At 44.6% G+C, this 16858-nt stretch overlaps 6 protein-coding genes across 6 annotated transcripts in view; 4 read left to right on the plus strand and 2 right to left on the minus strand.

Moving 5' to 3' along the window:
- The window catches only part of LOC126559532 (uncharacterized), a 205016-nt gene that overhangs the window by 177288 nt on the left and 10870 nt on the right, over positions 1-16858 (plus strand). The gene's annotated exons all lie outside the window — the stretch shown is intronic.
- LOC126559236 (uncharacterized protein C14orf119) overlaps positions 1-16858 on the minus strand; it is a 261691-nt gene that overhangs the window by 158587 nt on the left and 86246 nt on the right. The window lies entirely within an intron of this gene.
- On the plus strand, positions 2503-4348 carry LOC126557730 (synaptic vesicle glycoprotein 2B-like). The gene is made up of 5 exons (XM_050213607.1): positions 2503-2785; positions 2860-3144; positions 3204-3618; positions 3682-4101; positions 4181-4348. The coding sequence occupies exons 1-5, from the start codon at positions 2503-2505 to the stop codon at positions 4344-4346; spliced, it is 1569 nt and encodes a 522-aa protein (XP_050069564.1). The 3' UTR covers positions 4347-4348.
- Positions 5793-6814, plus strand: LOC126565608 (synaptic vesicle glycoprotein 2B-like). The gene is made up of 3 exons (XM_050222805.1): positions 5793-6054; positions 6123-6407; positions 6486-6814. The coding sequence occupies exons 1-3, from the start codon at positions 5793-5795 to the stop codon at positions 6812-6814; spliced, it is 876 nt and encodes a 291-aa protein (XP_050078762.1).
- LOC126559588 (uridine diphosphate glucose pyrophosphatase NUDT14-like) lies at positions 7791-8600 on the plus strand. Its single transcript, XM_050215759.1, has 2 exons — positions 7791-8048; positions 8118-8600. Exons 1-2 carry the CDS (start codon positions 7856-7858, stop codon positions 8558-8560), a joined length of 636 nt encoding a protein of 211 aa, XP_050071716.1. The 5' UTR covers positions 7791-7855; the 3' UTR covers positions 8561-8600.
- On the minus strand, positions 9211-13444 carry LOC126557417 (NADP-dependent malic enzyme). Its single transcript, XM_050213192.1, has 4 exons — positions 13393-13444; positions 9955-11356; positions 9586-9880; positions 9211-9505 (listed from the first exon to the last, which is right to left on the minus strand). Exons 1-4 carry the CDS (start codon positions 13410-13412, stop codon positions 9342-9344), a joined length of 1881 nt encoding a protein of 626 aa, XP_050069149.1. The 5' UTR covers positions 13413-13444; the 3' UTR covers positions 9211-9341.

Raw genomic sequence — 16858 nt, forward strand, 5'->3', positions numbered from 1 at the left:
AGATTCAAAACGTTCAAACTCATCGGTAGCGGCAGCATATCCGATATCCTTGATCAAGTTATTATTAAATAAACCTCGTCCATCACAATTCCCAAGCGTCCGTAAACGTGGTTTGGGATTCTCACAATCTTCCCCGTCCGACAGTCAGCAACACATGCCTTCCATTCCATTTGACCCAATTCACTGCTACGCAACCATTTTTGTTTTGCTTGCTTTTGCTTCTGTACACCCTCCCGAGCAAAATTTTCCTTTACGCAATTCTTACACAGTTCTCATACGTTTCATTCTTGACTGAGGCTGATTCTTGCGCCTGTAAGGTTCAACCGGGCCATTTTTTCTGTTTTCCGCCCGGCTCATTCGAGAGCAACAAAAACCAACGGTCCGGCAGGTGTTGTACGAGGTGTCCTTACCATATAAGTCTGGGGTGGTCGTTTAACGTGTCGCCATCCGCGTCGCCAGCCAGCAAGGGCTGGAGCTTCAGAAACGGTAACTCAGCCAGCGAGCCGTAAACGAACGAAGCAGGAACAGGACAATGGACAGCAACAGATGAAAAGGAAAAGCAAGAGCGCAAGGACATAGAGGAAGAATCGAACTAACGGGTTTCGAAATTTGTTTGGAGTCCATTTTATGTCCATTTTTGTGAATGAACTCCATAAAAGGATATGCGTATGTTTGGTGACGACTGTGCATCAAGTACACGTGAGGCGGACTGTTTGGTGACAACATAAATCTCACAACCTGTTCGCTGCTACTCGGAGTTGTTACAAACGTACTTCACGGAAGAAAAGATCGCTCAACTTCCACCGTGTAAGATTTTATCTTCTTATCGAACCCTTCGGTTGGAAGTAGAGTCCATGGTAATGCTAGCGTGATGGGTAGAATGATTTGGCTCATCAACACATGGTCAAGTGTTCGGTGTAAGCACCCTCGAGTATGACACCGTTGCACTCTAAACCCGACCCTTCGCCTATGCAATATGCTGTAGATTAGGGTGCGCCCGCAACAGGGGCCGGATGGAAAACGCTTCCGAGTGTCACAGATTGCGGAACAATAATTCAATTATGAGTCGTTCCCATTTCCCACTGCACGGAAGTACGTTAATCATTATCGAATATCCTCCAGGGACACAACCACACACAACACTGAAGTAACGGAAGTCAGGAACAGATGTAAAGTGGTGCATCTTTCGCGGATGTTCACCAACCGGCTCTGGTACATCCTTTTAAAGGGACGTATTTGTGGGTCTTTTCTTATTCTCCGCCCACTTCATGCGGTGGGTTTGAAACACTGGCAACTTTTGACGGCGTTGTAAACACCATCATCACCACCACCAACACCATTAGCAGCACCGCGGCCAATATGAACGTTTCCCAAGTCGTGGAATGGCATGACATTAATCGACTCGATCAGTGCAGCATAGCCGGGGTTCGCTTTCCAGGGCGTTATGATCGTGAATCGGTGTGGTAGCACGGTTTCTATTTGTGTATGGGTTCTTTTGCCAAACGCGTCCCATCGAAAGGGCACACGATCGAGGGAAGTTCCAACTCCCCAGCTGGTACTATTCATCGTCATCTTGCTCTTGCTCGTGCTCGTGCTCCCCCATTCGGATGCTGTTCGCCGTAGCGTTCCCAAGCCTCCTATGCAAACCACGATTTCTACCATTTCGCCTAACGATCTGCAGTACGGAATGCATTCCCATTCGGTTGCGCGGTTTCGGTGGCCAATAATCGTCCACAGAATGGAGTCACCGCTTTTCACACTGAACAGCAAATTGCGATCGCCAATGCTGCGACTGCTAAAACAAAACACCCAGGGAAGGGAATTACTGTTCAGGTTTATTTTGGAGAAGGGCCGATTGGACCCTTTGCAGCAAGCGAAAAGAGGCCAGGCCAGTATGGGAATGGTTCCGATAGGTGGGAAAGAAAGGGATGTTCGGCTGTCATCTGTAGGGTTCACGACACGCCTATTACAGGAGTCGTAGCTAACTGGGTCGATTTGGACAAGCATTGTAAACGGTCTCCCTAATGGACAGTGGTGAAAAGATACAAACCACCTCCTTACAGTGGGATCACATTTCGCAACGGTGAGCACAATACCGGACAAAATACATATTCTTCACCTACATTTGATAGGGGACCGCGCCCGCGAATAAACTAGTGCGTTCCGGGAAGGTTTTTAATGCTTGCTTATCTCGCAGCACGTTGAGCGCCATCGTATTTGCTGTACGGCCGTACCGTCATTCATCTGCTCACGGGCCAGAACGCCTGACGGTACAAATCGCATGGCCATATACTCGCGCGCGCGCACTCACTGATAAGCCCATTTTTTCCATCCAAAGACATCCACCGTCATTATTTACCCTCGCGACTTTAAATAATCACAGTCTCATCTGCGTAGTGCCATCGTACGGTACGGTAGGCGGTAGACAACGCTTAGTTCCACCTCAGAATCACACCTAGACGGTTCTGGCCCAAGTTCTGTAACCCGGCGACTTGTAAGCAAATGGCTCCATCAGCAGTAAGCATGGTGTTCACGGTGGAAAACGCAAAATCGCCCGGTTCGTTAGAAAAAGGACAAAAGCCTCCAGATGGACACAGCTTTGACGAGGCGCTCGAGTTGGCCGGCTTTGGCAAGGTACAGATTGTCCTTTCGATTCTCGCCGGGCTCGGTATGATGGCATCGATCAACGAAGCGATGGGAATGAGCATCATCTTACCAGCTTCCCAGTGCGATCTTGATCTGGACGCTGGCGAGAAGGGAATTGTAGGGGGAGCTGTGTTTCTTGGTGAGAATTTGACTCCCCAAAGCGTGAGTGAGTGTGTATAACGTGTTTGTGTGTATGTATCCCGCTCGCAACAGGTACAATGTTTTCGTCCTACTTCTGGGGCTATCTGGCTGATACGAGGGGCCGTCAGCTGATCTTGAAGTATGCACTGTTTGCGACCTCGTTCTTTGGTGCGATCTCTTGTCTAGCGACGGGATTCGTGTCGCTGTTGGTGCTTCGCTTTCTGACGGGGGTTTGTGTGGCCGCACCGGCCTCTACGGTGTACGCTTACTTGGGCGAGTTTACCACACCGAGCAGACGGAGTCAAATGCTGTCATTTGCTTCCGTTTGGGGAGGTGTCGGAATAGTCTATGTGTCATGTGAGTTACTGACCTCCCTTTGTAGCGGTATACAGATCACTAACGATCGCTCTTTTCAGTGGTTGGTTGGTGGATACTCTCGTACGATTGGGTATTCGTCATCACCGATTCCTTCGAATTCAAACCATGGCGATTGCTGTTCATCGTCAACACTCTACCCGCCTTTCTGAACGGTATCGCTTTCTGCTTTTGTCCCGAGAGTCCCAAGTTCCTGGTATCCCGAGGGCGGAACGAAGAAGCTCTAGAAATACTGAAAAAGGTGTACAGGCTCAACAAGGGTACCGACAGCACGGATGGATATGAAGTGACGTCACTTCGATTGGATCCGGAAGATGCGATTGCTCGTGCGCAGAATGGGGACAGCTCTGTAGGACTGTTCCGATCGATGGTACAACAAACCTTGCCGATAGTGAAACTTCCCTACCTTGTGTACTTCATTATTTGCTGTGTCCACAACATTGGAGCCTTTGCTATGTAAGAATCAAGTGCCGCAAAAATGTGATCGATTCTAAGCAACATCCACTTACCCAATTTCAGTTACGGTGGACTCGGTCTGTGGTTCCCCGAAATTATGAACCAAGTATTCTCACAACAGTCCACACACGAGGACCGGAAAGTGTGTGCGATACTGCAACGGAACGAAACGCTCCCCGTGGTTGTGACCGAGTTCGAACTGTGCGATGACGAAGTCAAGATTGAGACGTTCCTCTACACCCTTCTGCTCGGTGTTATCGGATGCGTGTACGCACTGATCACATCGGCCGTGCTGGGTAAAATCGATCAGAAAGTGATGATGGTGTTTAACTGCATTGTGGCCGGTATTTCCGGCATTGCACTTCAGTTTATCGCCAACTCGTACGCGGTGGCGATACTATTCTGTCTCGAGATAGTGTTCGCCGGCTACTGTGTACTATTGGTAAACGCTAACGTGGTGGCCATTTTTCCCACGAACGTCAGGTAAGTGGGAAGCTGTCCCAGCAGCATTGTGTTAATCCGAATCCGTGTATGTAAAGAAAACTATTCCAACTCCTTCCAGAGCGATGGCAGTTGCTCTAACGAACATGATAGGGCGGTTAAGCTGCTTCGTGGCGAGCGCCGTTATAGGGTTGCTGATCCTACGAAACTGTCCAGTCACGTTTTATATGCTGTCCGGGTTGCTGTTTCTATGCGCGGGTCTTACATTTTTGCTGCCAAAAAAGTGACACCACACACGCACGCAACTGTGGGACTGTAAGCGAAGACTATTTTAAGGTGCAAAGTACTTAATCATATTATCATTATGTAAATAAAACCTCCACACATTCCAAAGTTCACGGTGAGGCGTGTTTTTGTGTTGATCGTGCATGATTATGCGGTGTTGCGAATTATTTGAAGCTGTAAAGAAATAAAGCTTTCAATTACCTTATACCATTACCTTTTTTATGTTTTAGTGCAGATTGCAATACGGAAAGGTATATTAAATAAAAATTAAAACAATTAATATTGAAGATCTCTGGATCTTTTATGCCTTATCGATTATAAATGTTTGTCCTACAGACAAAACTGTGCATGCTATTAAGAGCCCAGACTATGCGACTATTGTGAAAGAAATACTCAAAGCCTTAAGCTCTTTGTTTGCAAAATTTTCCGTTTCACTCTCTCAGACCAATTGGATAAAAATAATGCTTAGGAAGGGTCCTTTTTCGGTAGGCTTACCCTACCTCAAGGCCACATGCCACAACGTTTGTGGGACACCGATGAGCTTTGGATGTTGGGCACCCATCTCCAACGTGTAGGGCAGTTCGACTCCAAAGCATGTGGCTGCGGCCACTAATATTATGATGTATGATGATCATCTTCCATGATATTGTGTGATCTGCCTTGTTGTAATTGCAGACAAGATGGAGGAGCAATGGCCCAGAAAAACCACTCTCCCAAGCACATCCGGGTTGTGATGTTCTTCCGTGGAATGAACTTTCGCTAAAAACTGTACTTATTACTTGGTTGAGAGAATAACTATCAGCACTTTCACGGTTTGGAGAAGGTAATGTCTTCAAATAAAATTTTATTGTAACTAGCCTGTAAATTAGTTTTAAGAAATACGGCCAGGCCAACCTCAGCGAAATTTCAAAAAAAAAAAAAATCTGGTTAAACTTATTATGTTACATCGTCAAATAGCGTTTTACCTTGGTTTGCTTTTACGAACGCTGGGTTAAAGTTACAAATGTTATTAATTTAACTCACTCTAGAATGCAACTCAATCTGAACCGTTCAACGTACGCATAGGAACTAACTGTGCCAGAAAATTACCTCATTGGAAACTCAGAGGTGTAGCGTTATTTAAAAGTAAAATTTGTGCCTTGGCACCAACGTAAATTGATAACACAAATCGATAAGAAAGAACAAGAGCAATACACAATCAATCGACTTGCATCGAGCCACAATATCGTTCTGTGATGCAAGTTAGAGTTTGAGCTTTGTTGGATTTAACATTCAGTAGTAGTGTGTGATTGTGAGAAACTCTTGGCAGAGGTCAATGTCATACAGATCGTTTGAATGAATTGTTTGAAAGGTTTTTATTTTGTTGAGAGTTAAGTTTTGCTCATTGTAGATCGAGCGTTTCACTCATTCAGCGTATCGGGGTTTAAGAGTGGGTTTAAAAAATTAGAATGGACGATGCGATACCACACTCCGGTTTGCCTGATACAGACACAACGGTACCCAAACCCCAAGATGGACACAGTATGGACGAAGCACTCGAGCTGATTGGGTTTGGTAAGGTGCAGATCGTCTTGTCGATCCTGTCCGGAGTCAGCATGATGACGGTGGTGAATGAAGCGGTTGGCATGAGTATCGTGCTGCCTGTGGCTCAGTGTGATCTACATTTTAGTGCCTGGGAAAAAGGTATTATCGGTGGATCAATGCTGCTTGGTAGGTATCCAATGGGATATAGATTGGCCAAAGTAAGAGTTCTAATAAAATTCCTACTTTCTTTGAAGGAATTATGTTTTCATCGTTCTGTTGGGGCTTTCTATCGGATACGAGAGGACGTCAGCTGGTCTTAAAGTATACATTGTTCGCGACCTCGTTCTTTGGTGCGATCTCATCCTTAGCGACTGGCTTCATATCGCTGGTGGTGCTTCGCTTTCTTACCGGAGTTTTTGTGGCTGCACCGGCCTCTACGGTGTATGCTTACCTCGGGGAGTTTACCACACCTAGTAGACGCAGTCAAACACTATCTTTTGCTTCCGTTATGGGAGGTGTCGGGATAGTGTATGTGTCATGTGAGTTATAACTGGAAAGTTTACCATCTAGTAGTGATGAACAATTTCACAACGATCGCTGCTAATCGCTCTTTTCAGTGGTTGATTGGTTGATACTGTCTTACAACTGGTCATTTGTTGTCTGTGATTTTTTTGAGTTTAAAGCATGGCGGTTACTGTTCATCATCAACACTCTGCCCGCCTTTCTGAACGGTATCGCCTTCTGCTTTTGTCCCGAGAGCCCCAAGTTCCTAGTGTCACGTGGACGAAGCAAAGAAGCTCTAGAAATACTAAAGAAAGTATACAAGGCAAACAAGGGCACGGACAATGCGGATGGATATGAGGTGACATCACGTAGAAGGAACAACGGTTTGTGCTGTACTGCAGCGAAACGGAACACAAGGAATCGAAGTGGAGGTATGCAATGACCAGAAAGAAACATTTCTATACACTATGATGGCGGGTGTTATAAGCATCGTACAAGGACTTATCGTAACGCTGTTGCTGGGGAAAATAAATTTGAGAAAGATGACAATTCTCAACTTTACCATCGCTGCAATCTGGGGCGCTGCACTGCAGTATGTCTTCAACTCGTACGTGGAGGCATTATATTTTTGTCTGATGATAGTCTTTGCTGGATATTGTATCGTGTTGGTGAATGCAAATATGGTGAACATATTTGCAACAAAAGTAAGGTATGCATTCGATCACTAAATGTTTGTTGAATGAAGTGTTGAAAGTATATTTTAACATTTCAGAGCGATGGCCATAGGAGTGGCAAACATATTCGGGCGAATGAGTGGTTTCGTAGCGAGCACTTTACTTGGACATCTCATGATTGAAAAGTGTGAAATAACGCTACTAACGCTTGCATTGCTGATGGGATTGTGCGCTATTTTGACTATATTTTTACCTAAAAAGCACTAGTCGTGCTGGGTGGTTTTTTCATTCACAGATTTTTGGTGTTGTAACTGATGTAATAATTAACGGAACATTTATTTAAAAAATACAAAATTTGTTTCCTCGCACGTTGGATTGTCAGAAGTTACCCACTGTGTGCTTAAGCGTTTGACAGTTCTTTGTCGATGAATATTTGAAGCGTTTCGTTATAAGGTGCATAGATGGTAATGGTGTTTTTTTAGAAACTTTTAACTGCATTGTTAGTAGTTTATTTCAATATAAATTCGTGTCACTTGATGAGTTGAAAGATATTTCCAGCGTTTATCATGATGCAATACAATATTAAGCCCCGATAGTCAAAATAGAAAAATTATCAGTTTATCATCTATATATATAAACCTTGTGCGGTTGTTGTGTTGGTTTTTGCTCATTTTCTGATTTCTTATTTTTATTTTCGTTGTTATGTCAATAATATTTACTATTTTTATTTTTTCAAAGGCGATCTAGCATGTTTCTACGGCAGTGCTAAGAAAAATAGTTGCAATCTGCAAGTCTGCAAAAGATTCACGATGAACAACATTAACAACATACACTACGGTCCACTGCCAGCCGATTCTCCTTACGTGAAACCATTCCGCTTCCATTACACACAAAATGGGAAGCAAAAGTCGTGGGATCTGCTGAAAGTGCACGATTCGGTTTCGATCGTCATTTTCAACGTAACGCGAAAGAAGCTGGTTTTCGTGAAACAATTCCGGCCTGGTACGCTCCAATGCTGGCTTCCTTATTGACTTCCTTATAAGTTACATTCACCTTTTCGTTTCTTTGCAGCCGTTTACCATGGCATCATCAGTGGGGATGGAGTACAACCGGGTGACATCGATATGGTAAAGTATCCACCGGAAATTGCCGTCACAATGGAACTGTGCGCGGGGATCATCGACAAACCGATATCCATCGTCGAGATAGCGCGCGAGGAAATCTTAGAAGAATGCGGCTATGATATTCCGGCCAATCGGATCGAACAAATCATTCGCTATCGTTCCGGCGTCGGAACATCCGGCGCTGAGCAAACGTTGTTCTACGCGGAAGTGACCGATGCGGATAAGGTCCCATCGGCCGGCGGTGGTGTTGACGATGAAATAATCGATGTTGTCGAGTACGATGTGGAGGAAGCACGCAAGTTGACAGAAAAGGGCACGGTCATTTCGAGCCCGCCATCGTTTCTGTTCGGATTGCTCTGGTTTCTGGTGAACCGGGCACCGAAGAACTAAACTACTGTGATAGTGGCACCGCAGCGAAAGGGCGCGATAGAGAGAATGTTACCTCCTTAGGGTGTAAAGGTTTGCGAAAGCAAATAAAACGATTCACATTCTTCTGTTCCAGAGCATTTATCGTGTGTCTGATAGAACGGTTCATTTTATTGCCAGTATATTCAAATACCGAATCGTTCCAGCTCGGTAAGTATTTTTTATTATTTTTTTTGTAATAGTTTTATTTTATTTTGACAACAATCGAGTGTGTGGCAGCGCGGTCAGTTAAACTTTAACCAGAAAAAAAAACTCCCAGACGAGTGCAATCCAATCAATCAAACATTCCATTCTAGTCGCTATTTTCGGCCATTCAACATTTAGTTACTGGTTTTGAATTTTCTTCTTAGAGATTTTATCTATAATCGGACCTCGTTTAACCTCGTTTCCGAGTCCGGGAGCACTGTGGTGAGATAATTTTTCAACCAATCATCGTAATAATCTGGTTTTTGTTTTTAGCTTTTAAATTCTAATCGTAAGGGGAGTGGATACTTTAAAGGTTATAATGTTAAAAAAGGAACTTCGTTACGATTTTCCACTCCAAAATTCCCGTTTTCAACGAGGTCACGCCTGCATGATGGTGTAAGTAATAGACTTGTGTTCCCAGGGTCCAGCATCTCCAAACAGACCATCAGGTGGTTAAAATAAATAAATGACCTAATAAACGTTTGACAACATAAATACTGGTGGAAACTGATGCAGATGGAAATAAAACTCCCCAATGCGCTTGGTTCCGGACAGCTGCTTATGCCTGCAGTTTGGTTGGCTTAATTTCCCGAGTTTTCGCCGGTTCCTCCTGCTTCGGCCACGGCCATGTGACCGGCATGGCGCTTTGGTAATTGTAGTTGTACAGGTGCGATTCAATGTACGCCTTCTTATCCTCCGGCTCTGGGTAGGTGGAGGCGAGACCTGGTTGGTGAAATGGAAGGTAAATAACATTTGTCATCAACAACAATCCAACAACATCAATCAATCGTTTGCTCTCTCACCCTTCTGATATGCGTAGTTTGTAACGCCAACTGCAATATCCATCGAGCATTCCTTAATGGCACTAAGCGGCGGGTAGAGTGAACCCTTCTCCAGATCCGCATCGCACACGTGATCCGCGACGACCTGTGCAGCGATGAGGAACATGTCCTCCGGGATGTGATGCGTACCGGTAACGATGACACCCAATGCCACACCCGGGAAGATGTACGCATTGTTGCCCTGGCCAGTAACGTATGTCTTTCCGCCATACTTTACCGGAGCGAACGGAGATCCGGAGGCAAAGATACAGCGGCCCTGCAATAGAACACACAATTCGCAATTAAAATAGCTGCTGAGCCTAAGCATCTGCAAACAATCATCGTACGTACCTCGGTATTATCATATGCCGCCTGTGCGGTACATTCTGCCTTCGAGGTCGGATTGGACAGTGCGAAAATGATCGGACGCTCATTAAACTGACCCATGGCTTGCAGAATTTCCGGCGTAAACGCACCGCCCGCAGCCGACGCACCGATCAACACCGACGGCTTCACCTCTTTCACCACGTCGGCAAAGTTCTTCATCACACCGTGCTCTTTGGCGTAGTACGCTTTGTGTCCACCGAGTCGACCCTCCGGGCGTCCCTTCGCGAGCAGCCCATCAATGTCGAACATCCAGATCTTATCCCGAGCCTCCTGCAAACCAACGCCTTCCGCCTGCATCGCCTTCACCACCAGATCCGCAATACCGACCGCAGCTTCACCCGCACCAAGAAACAGGAACGTGTTGTCTGAGATGCGCTTGTTCGTGATACGCTTTGACGCGAGCAGACCAGCGACGGCAACCGATGCCGTACCCTGAATGTCGTCATTGAACGTACAGTACGTGTTGCGGTACTTGTCCAGAAAACGGAACGCATTATGGTTGCCAAAGTCCTCGAACTGGATGAGCGTGTTCTGGCCGTAACGTTTCACGACCGCCTGCATAAACTCGTCGATAAAATCATCGTACTCCTTGCCCTGTACGCGCTTGTGCCGCAGCCCAATGTACAGCGGATCCTCCAGCAGATCCTTGTTATTCGTACCAACGTCGATCACGATCGGCAAACATTGGTGCGGTGGAATACCGGCCAGGGCCGTGTACAGTGCTAGCTTTCCGACTGGAATACCCATACCGCAAGCACCCAAATCACCCAACCCAAGAATACGCTCCCCATCGGTAACGACAATAGCACGCACGTCCGGTTCCGGCCAGTTTCTTAGCACATCGAACACGTGGCCCCGATCGTTAATCGTCACAAACAGACCACGTGGTCGGCGATAGATTAAGCCAAACTTTTGACACGCCAACCCAACCGTGGGCGTGTACACGATCGGCATCATCTTTTCCACGTCTTCCGAGATTAGCCGGAAGAATAACCGCTCATTACGGTCCTGCAGATCAACCAGATACAGGTACTTGTTGAGGTCTTCCTGGTAGCGCGAGATCGAAATGCGGCACAGTTCCAGCTGTTCCTCCTGCGACTTAAACCGGGCCGGCTGCAGCCCGTGAATGCCCAGAATTTGACGCTCTTCCAGCGTAAAGGCAAGACCCTTGTTAAGACGCGGATCGCGCAGATGATCGATACCCTGCACCATCGACGGTACGATAATGTCGCCCGTCACCTCATGGTAATCGCGCGTCTGGATCGCTTGCACGGAGGCCGACGTTGCCGCCTTGGTGATCGATTTCTTCGGCGATGCAGTTACGACCAGCGTCCGCAATGCATCGACAGTCTGTTTCGCGTTCAGGCTAAAATGATAAGTGGGAAGAGAGAGATGGGAAAAAGCCGAATCATTAAATAATACGGTACAAGAATTAAATGTCGTTTGTTAAAAATAAAGCAACCCGTTTTGCTGGTGCCCTTGCCGAGTTCTTCTAACAGGGTAACAACACCTTGAGGTGAGCAAAGGGCCTGACCTAACCCGATCACAAACGGAAACCTTGTGTGGCAGGTTCGACGCGGATACACGGAGCGCGCGAGATGAGATTTTACGCCATCAACTTAGTAATCTGGGCAAACATTTTCCTAAGGTCGAGGTTTTCGTAGCACAACTCGGAGACATCCCGTTTCAAGTCGTTCCCGCTTGCTGATCTATTTATAGGCCGTCCGTGTTGTGTTGTGTTGATGACAAAAGTACAAACACACGGCTAATCGAAGTAGGCCCCCTGAAAATAGATTCCTTTGACGATCAGTTAAAGCAATGTGGTTGAGAGATGTCCCAGTGCGGTAACAGATTCGGTTGCCATTTTAAATGAATTGTTTGCATAATCCAGTGATAGCGGTTTTCACAAATCTCGCTAAATCCGGTCCCGACCGACACGAAACGTTTGACCATACTTTTTTTCTATAGATACACCTAAAGCGATGATCCTAAAGTGCTAATATCATTTATCAATGATTCGCACAATTCAACTTATCGTCGTCCCACTTGACTGCGACCGTCCGATAATCGTCTCGTCCGCAAGATATTCCACCGAGTGTGAGTGACCTTTTTTTTCTTTTCGTCGTGTAAATTATCGATCGAGGTCGTGTTATTTGTACCCAGAACGGTCGGTTTGTTTACTAGTCGCTGGAACGTGGATGGATGGATTTTTCCGCCTTTCGTACGCATGTGCGTTGCGAGGGAAACTGGATCGAAGCAGCTGAGGGATAGATAAAGTCGTGCTAAGGTTAGCGTTGTGCACCGTGTGATGCCTTTTTCTTTCAAGGTCATGTGACTGTTGTCCGGGACAGGAAGCATACACAGTGCAGTGGAGAGTACATCGTCGCTCTCATATTTCATGGACCATTGAAGATGCACACCGTAGTCCAATTTGTGGCGAGCAATTTTTCCATTTGCTTCGTATTACTGCTCGAGGGCACCCGTCTTTATCAGCAGGTTCCACCAGCGGGTAGTTGGAACGGAAGTGTTGGAAGGTGTTTTTTTCTGCTCACATGACAAACACGTAGTAAGGTCGCCTCGTTACTCATCCGTTGCGAGAATTTTATCTAACTTTTACAGCTCGCTCGCGCCTGCCGTTTATCAACACAACCGCTTAACGTTTTGCCATTTTGCATCATTTTTTTCCATACATGCACACACACGCGCGTCTCTCGGAAGGGTATCACGTTGCAGTATCAATTAATTCAATTGTATACAAACATTTACCGCCGGCCGTGTGTTACCCCTCTTCTATAGTTGCCGCACACACCCCACGTTCTTGATAAAAATAAGTTCGATACATTTTGTTCGTTTTCGCACCCCTTCCCAGCAACAACGCATCTGTCGGTACCGTCGTTTGCCATTTGTGCACTGCTGCACTTCCTAATCCGGGTGCCAAACCGGTGCAACCGCGCGGGGGGTGGATGTCAGAGGGTTAATGGGGTTGCCGAACAGAAGGTTTTCGGTGTGTGCACGTTTGGGTCACTTGCGGGGAAAATTGGATACACTTCAAATCCGTTACGTCATCCTATTTTCTCGCGCACCGGATACACACACACGCACACAAACACATACGCGCGTTGAGGGAAGGCCACGCGAAATCGGCGAACATTTCTTTCACCTGGTTTTCCCCCTTTTGGGTTATTCTTCTTCCCGTTCCAGCTCGCTTTTATGCTGCACGCTTGCCGTTTTCTCTGTTCTTCTTTTCATCCGGATCACACACAGTGTCGAAGAACACGGGTGGCGTTACTTTTTGAGAACGAGATTCCTTCAAGATTCGCATATTTCTCCCCCATTTTTCAACTGGTGCTACGATTACAAAACACTGTCAACGTAATATGGGCAATCGCCTGCCGTACTTACATAACGCTTCGAGCCTGCATTTTTCGTCCTTTTGTGTTGTACGCAGCGAGCACAGGAATACCGAAGGTGACGAAAGTTTGGGCTTGGCGACAGCTAGTCCGGTACGAGTTGAACGACAAGCTTAGAACCTACGCGACGAGCTCGAGAACCGCGTTGACGACGACGGATCCTTCCTGCGGGCGTTATCCTGCGACTACACGAAACCAGACAAACGACCTACGACACCACACCAGAATCGCTTGTGAACCAGACTTGGCACCTTTGCTTCAGACAACGCGTTTTGCTGCTGTCGAGCGGCTGTAGACCGTACCGTTCCTCTACGGGGTTTTCTCAATGCTTGCTGAGGGTCGCGGAATCGCGAGATTTTCGGAGCGTTCGACTCGCGAATATCGTACAGTTGAAGGAGAAAAAAGAGAGAGCCGCGACGGGCGCAAAATGAGCAGATAAATTTATTTGCTGAGAGAGCCGATTCTCTCCGCATTCGGATACAGGCTCAGTGGAATATGTTCCAGCGTGGTATGATGGATTGGACAAACGGATAAATTATGCTGTGTGAATTTTTTTCATTCTCTTTTATGAATTTTAAAATGTTGGTGATTCTTTTCTTTATATGCGTAACAAATTGAATCATACCATGTCTTTCGGTCAGCTTAATGGTAATAAGACTTATTTACACCACTCGACGGTATGTTTTTTTTTTTTTAACTAGGGAGAAAACTCTAGGAAGAGATGAAATATCGACCCACATGTGTGAAATAGAGATAGCAAAAATTGGCACAAAAGCGAAAGTGGTTCCCGACGGTTCCACAAAAAATCGGAATCAGTTCCGGCAGGTAGGTACAATCTGGAACCGTCGAAATCGCTCGGGAATCGGGTTCGGGTTCGGAATCGTAGTCGTATGTGCCCGGTTCGAGCAGAATTATGTGGGTGACCTTTACAAGCAGTATTAATGCATTAAATTTAGAACCAATTCAGGAACAAAAGTCATTCTAAAAACTTTTCGGAGAGCATTCGTTCTGTTAACTCATTTCGTCTATGCAATAAAAAGGAACCTAATAACAGCAACATCACGTGTTATTAGAATGAAGGCTTATAGAAACATATAAAGTTGTCCCGTTCATCAAAAATACATACTCATATTAGCCGACTACGATTCCCAAGATTCTTGCCGGTTCCAACGGTTCCGACGGTTTCAGCCAGTTCCGATGATTCTGATGATTCCAGACGATTCTGCGCATTTTTGGGTATCTTCGGAATCGGAATTTGAATCACACAGGGTGGAACCGTGGTTGTGATCCAGAGAACCCACAATTGTGAAAAACCGGATACCACTCTAATGCTGCTCCGAGGAAGCACGTATAGTGGCAAATCTTCAGGGAGATTGTTTTTTTTTTGTTTTGTGTAACATTAATAATTTTATGTTCTTTCCCTAAATCGTGCTTATCATTTATATTTTCTAGTATTAGTGTAATATTCTCTTCCTCTTCTTCTTGTCTTCAGGACCTTCTAGTTCTCGCCAGCTATCGTATGGTTTTATAGACTTATTGATACCTCGTAGTTGGACAGTCAGTCGTCGCTACGGCAAAACGGTCCGGTTGGAATTTGAACCAGCGCCACTAATACTTTTAATTTTTGTATACTGTTATTTAGAAATATGTGATATCGCCATTAGTTAATTTATTGATTAGCGGAGTGGATAAGCGCCGCAGAACTTGCTGCCCAAAGAATTTTGCCCCCCAAGAAGGATACGGCCACCAAAAACTCTCGTATTGAGATGTTGTTCAAGCGGCTGTACCAATTATGACGTTTTTCTTTGTCGCCGGAGGAGCTCTACGAAAAAAAATCTTCCTCTCCTCCCTCAAGACTTATCCATAACAGCCACACAATACTGTTATACTTGTCTTAAGCATAAGAAAATCATGTAAATTCATAGTTATGATTAAGCTATAAAAATCAATCATGATCAAGCGGGAGTGAATTAGGGATATTGAATGTATCCCTTTTACAAAAATGACTACTCAAAGAAAAAAGAATACATGAATGCCCTTGTTAGCATAATTCCTTATAAAGCAATAATAAATAAATTATTACTTCTTTCACAATTACAGGAATGATTGGTAAAATTAAGTTAAAGGCCCATACAATAGAAAATATAATCAATCAACAATGAAATAACAAAACCCAAAAAAAATATTTCAATAAAACAAAACTGTTACTGTAATGGTTATCTTCTGACTCATGCCTTCCACAATGTCATACTTAAGTCGTAAATGATAAAATACTTTTCTGCGAGTGTATGGAACCAAGTTATTGGTGGCAGGAAACGGTGGTTTGATTTGATTTGTTTACAGATGTTCTTATGAATTCCAAACATTCCAAACAGAGCTTCACAACATTCCACGCTCCATGCAGAGAGGAAAATAAGCTAGTCACGAAACTGCGTGCTGCTATTATTTCCACCAGAGCCACTTCTCCACTGGTACTCTTCTTTATTATCATCGTGTGATGTTTTCAGCTGCAGGCGAGTTGTTGTTTTGACTAGACGATAAAACAGGCTCAGGTACGCACAGCAGTAATCGTCTACTAACATGCTTGCAACGTATGTAGGCGGTGATAAAAGTAAATGAATTGCCGACGTAATAACCTGTGGCATTGTGGTGTAAAATATTGATAGTATTAAATCGTTCATATCAACTACACGCATCTTGGTGCTTGGGTTGGACAGAAAAATCTGATTTTTTTTGTTGGTTCGCACATGATTTATCAGCATGGTAAAAAAAGTTTAAGACGATAGATTCGCCCGTTGATTGATTGTTTCTCGTGGGAAAGCTGAAAGTGGGCCTAATGAAGAATGACAGGAGCATAATAACTGGCCGATAAAAAAAAAAAACAAGAGTCCGAACTCGATTATCTTAAAAATTGATATTGAGATGTTGCTTTTTTTCATATGTTTAATATTTTTGTACTGAAGAAGTTTAAATGTGTCATCACTTTACAGTGCATAATGAATCCTATTTTATTCCTGTAACGTGTCAGCGAACAATGATTACAGTACTAGGGGTAAAAAATACTTACCTCCATTTTGATTAATTTTTTACTATTCTCTAATTGTGTTTTACATGAAACAGAAACGCATAAAATAAATTTACTGTTTTCAATAAAATTTACAATCTTTATTTTGCACCATGCAAATGTTTTCCTTTTTTTATGTTAAAATACTTTACATTACTCCCACTTTTGCATTTACCTGCAAGTATTCACATTCAGGTGAAACATTCCAATTTACCCTGCTAACGGTCACCGAAATTCTCCTTTCACTCTTTATAAAAGCATTTATTTACATTCAATTGATTTCCCTTCCTAAATTTCAATCTTTAGTAAAAATTATTAAAATGCTCGCAAAGAGTACCGTTTGAGATGCCCAAATCTTCCTAGTGAATTACTTGTACTGCTTTTGTTTGATCGG

Source organism: Anopheles maculipalpis, chromosome 2RL (assembly GCF_943734695.1).
Source record: "Anopheles maculipalpis chromosome 2RL, idAnoMacuDA_375_x, whole genome shotgun sequence".
NCBI classification, from domain to species: domain Eukaryota; kingdom Metazoa; phylum Arthropoda; class Insecta; order Diptera; family Culicidae; genus Anopheles; species Anopheles maculipalpis.